The sequence below is a fragment of the Haliaeetus leucocephalus genome, unplaced genomic scaffold (assembly GCF_000737465.1).
Source record: "Haliaeetus leucocephalus isolate CR32 unplaced genomic scaffold, Haliaeetus_leucocephalus-4.0 Scaffold517, whole genome shotgun sequence".
NCBI lineage: Eukaryota > Metazoa > Chordata > Aves > Accipitriformes > Accipitridae > Haliaeetus > Haliaeetus leucocephalus.
In genome coordinates, this window is record NW_010972953.1 from 3,782,891 (window position 1) to 3,783,381 (window position 491).

The 491-nt window shown below is 74.1% G+C and overlaps 1 protein-coding gene across 1 annotated transcript in view; it reads left to right on the top strand.

Moving 5' to 3' along the window:
• Positions 1 to 10: 10 nt before the first annotated feature.
• The window catches only part of CLIC4 (chloride intracellular channel 4), a 33,041-nt gene continuing 32,560 nt past the window's right edge, over positions 11 to 491 (top strand). The window contains exon 1 of the mRNA XM_010576105.1: positions 11 to 183. Coding sequence (XP_010574407.1) covers positions 112 to 183 — 72 coding nt within the window. The 5' untranslated portion in view covers positions 11 to 111. The remainder of the gene's footprint in view (positions 184 to 491) is intronic.

A 491-nucleotide genomic window follows, 5' to 3' on the forward strand; every position in this document is an offset into this window, starting at 1 on the left:
GGGCGGGGCCGGCGGCAGTCGCGCGCAGGGCGGGTGAGGCGAGCGGTGTGGCGTCGCCGTCCCGGGCTGGCAGCGGCGGGTGAGGGCGAGAGGCGGGCGGAGGTTTGAAGCATGGCGCTGTCCGTGCCGGTCAACGGGTTGAAGGAGGGGGATAAAGAACCCGTCATCGAGCTCTTCGTCAAGGTAAAGGCGGAGGGGTGGTGGCCCGGCTCGGCGCCGAGCGCGCCGCTCCCCGACCGTTGGTCGCCCCCTCCCCCAACCGCCGTTTTCCCGCCTTGAGGCGGGCGGGGGGGCTCCAAGTTTCCCTCAGCGACTCGCTCGGGGACGCTTCTCCACGGCGGACCGGGTCGGGGGGGGACCGGGCACCCCCTTCCCCACCTACAGTCGGGGCTCCCCTCCTTTCCAACCCCCCACCCCCCCCTCCAAACTCCCCGAGGCCGGGAGCGAGGCGGGACGGCGGGGCTGTCCTTACGGCGGGTCCCCGGGCCCAC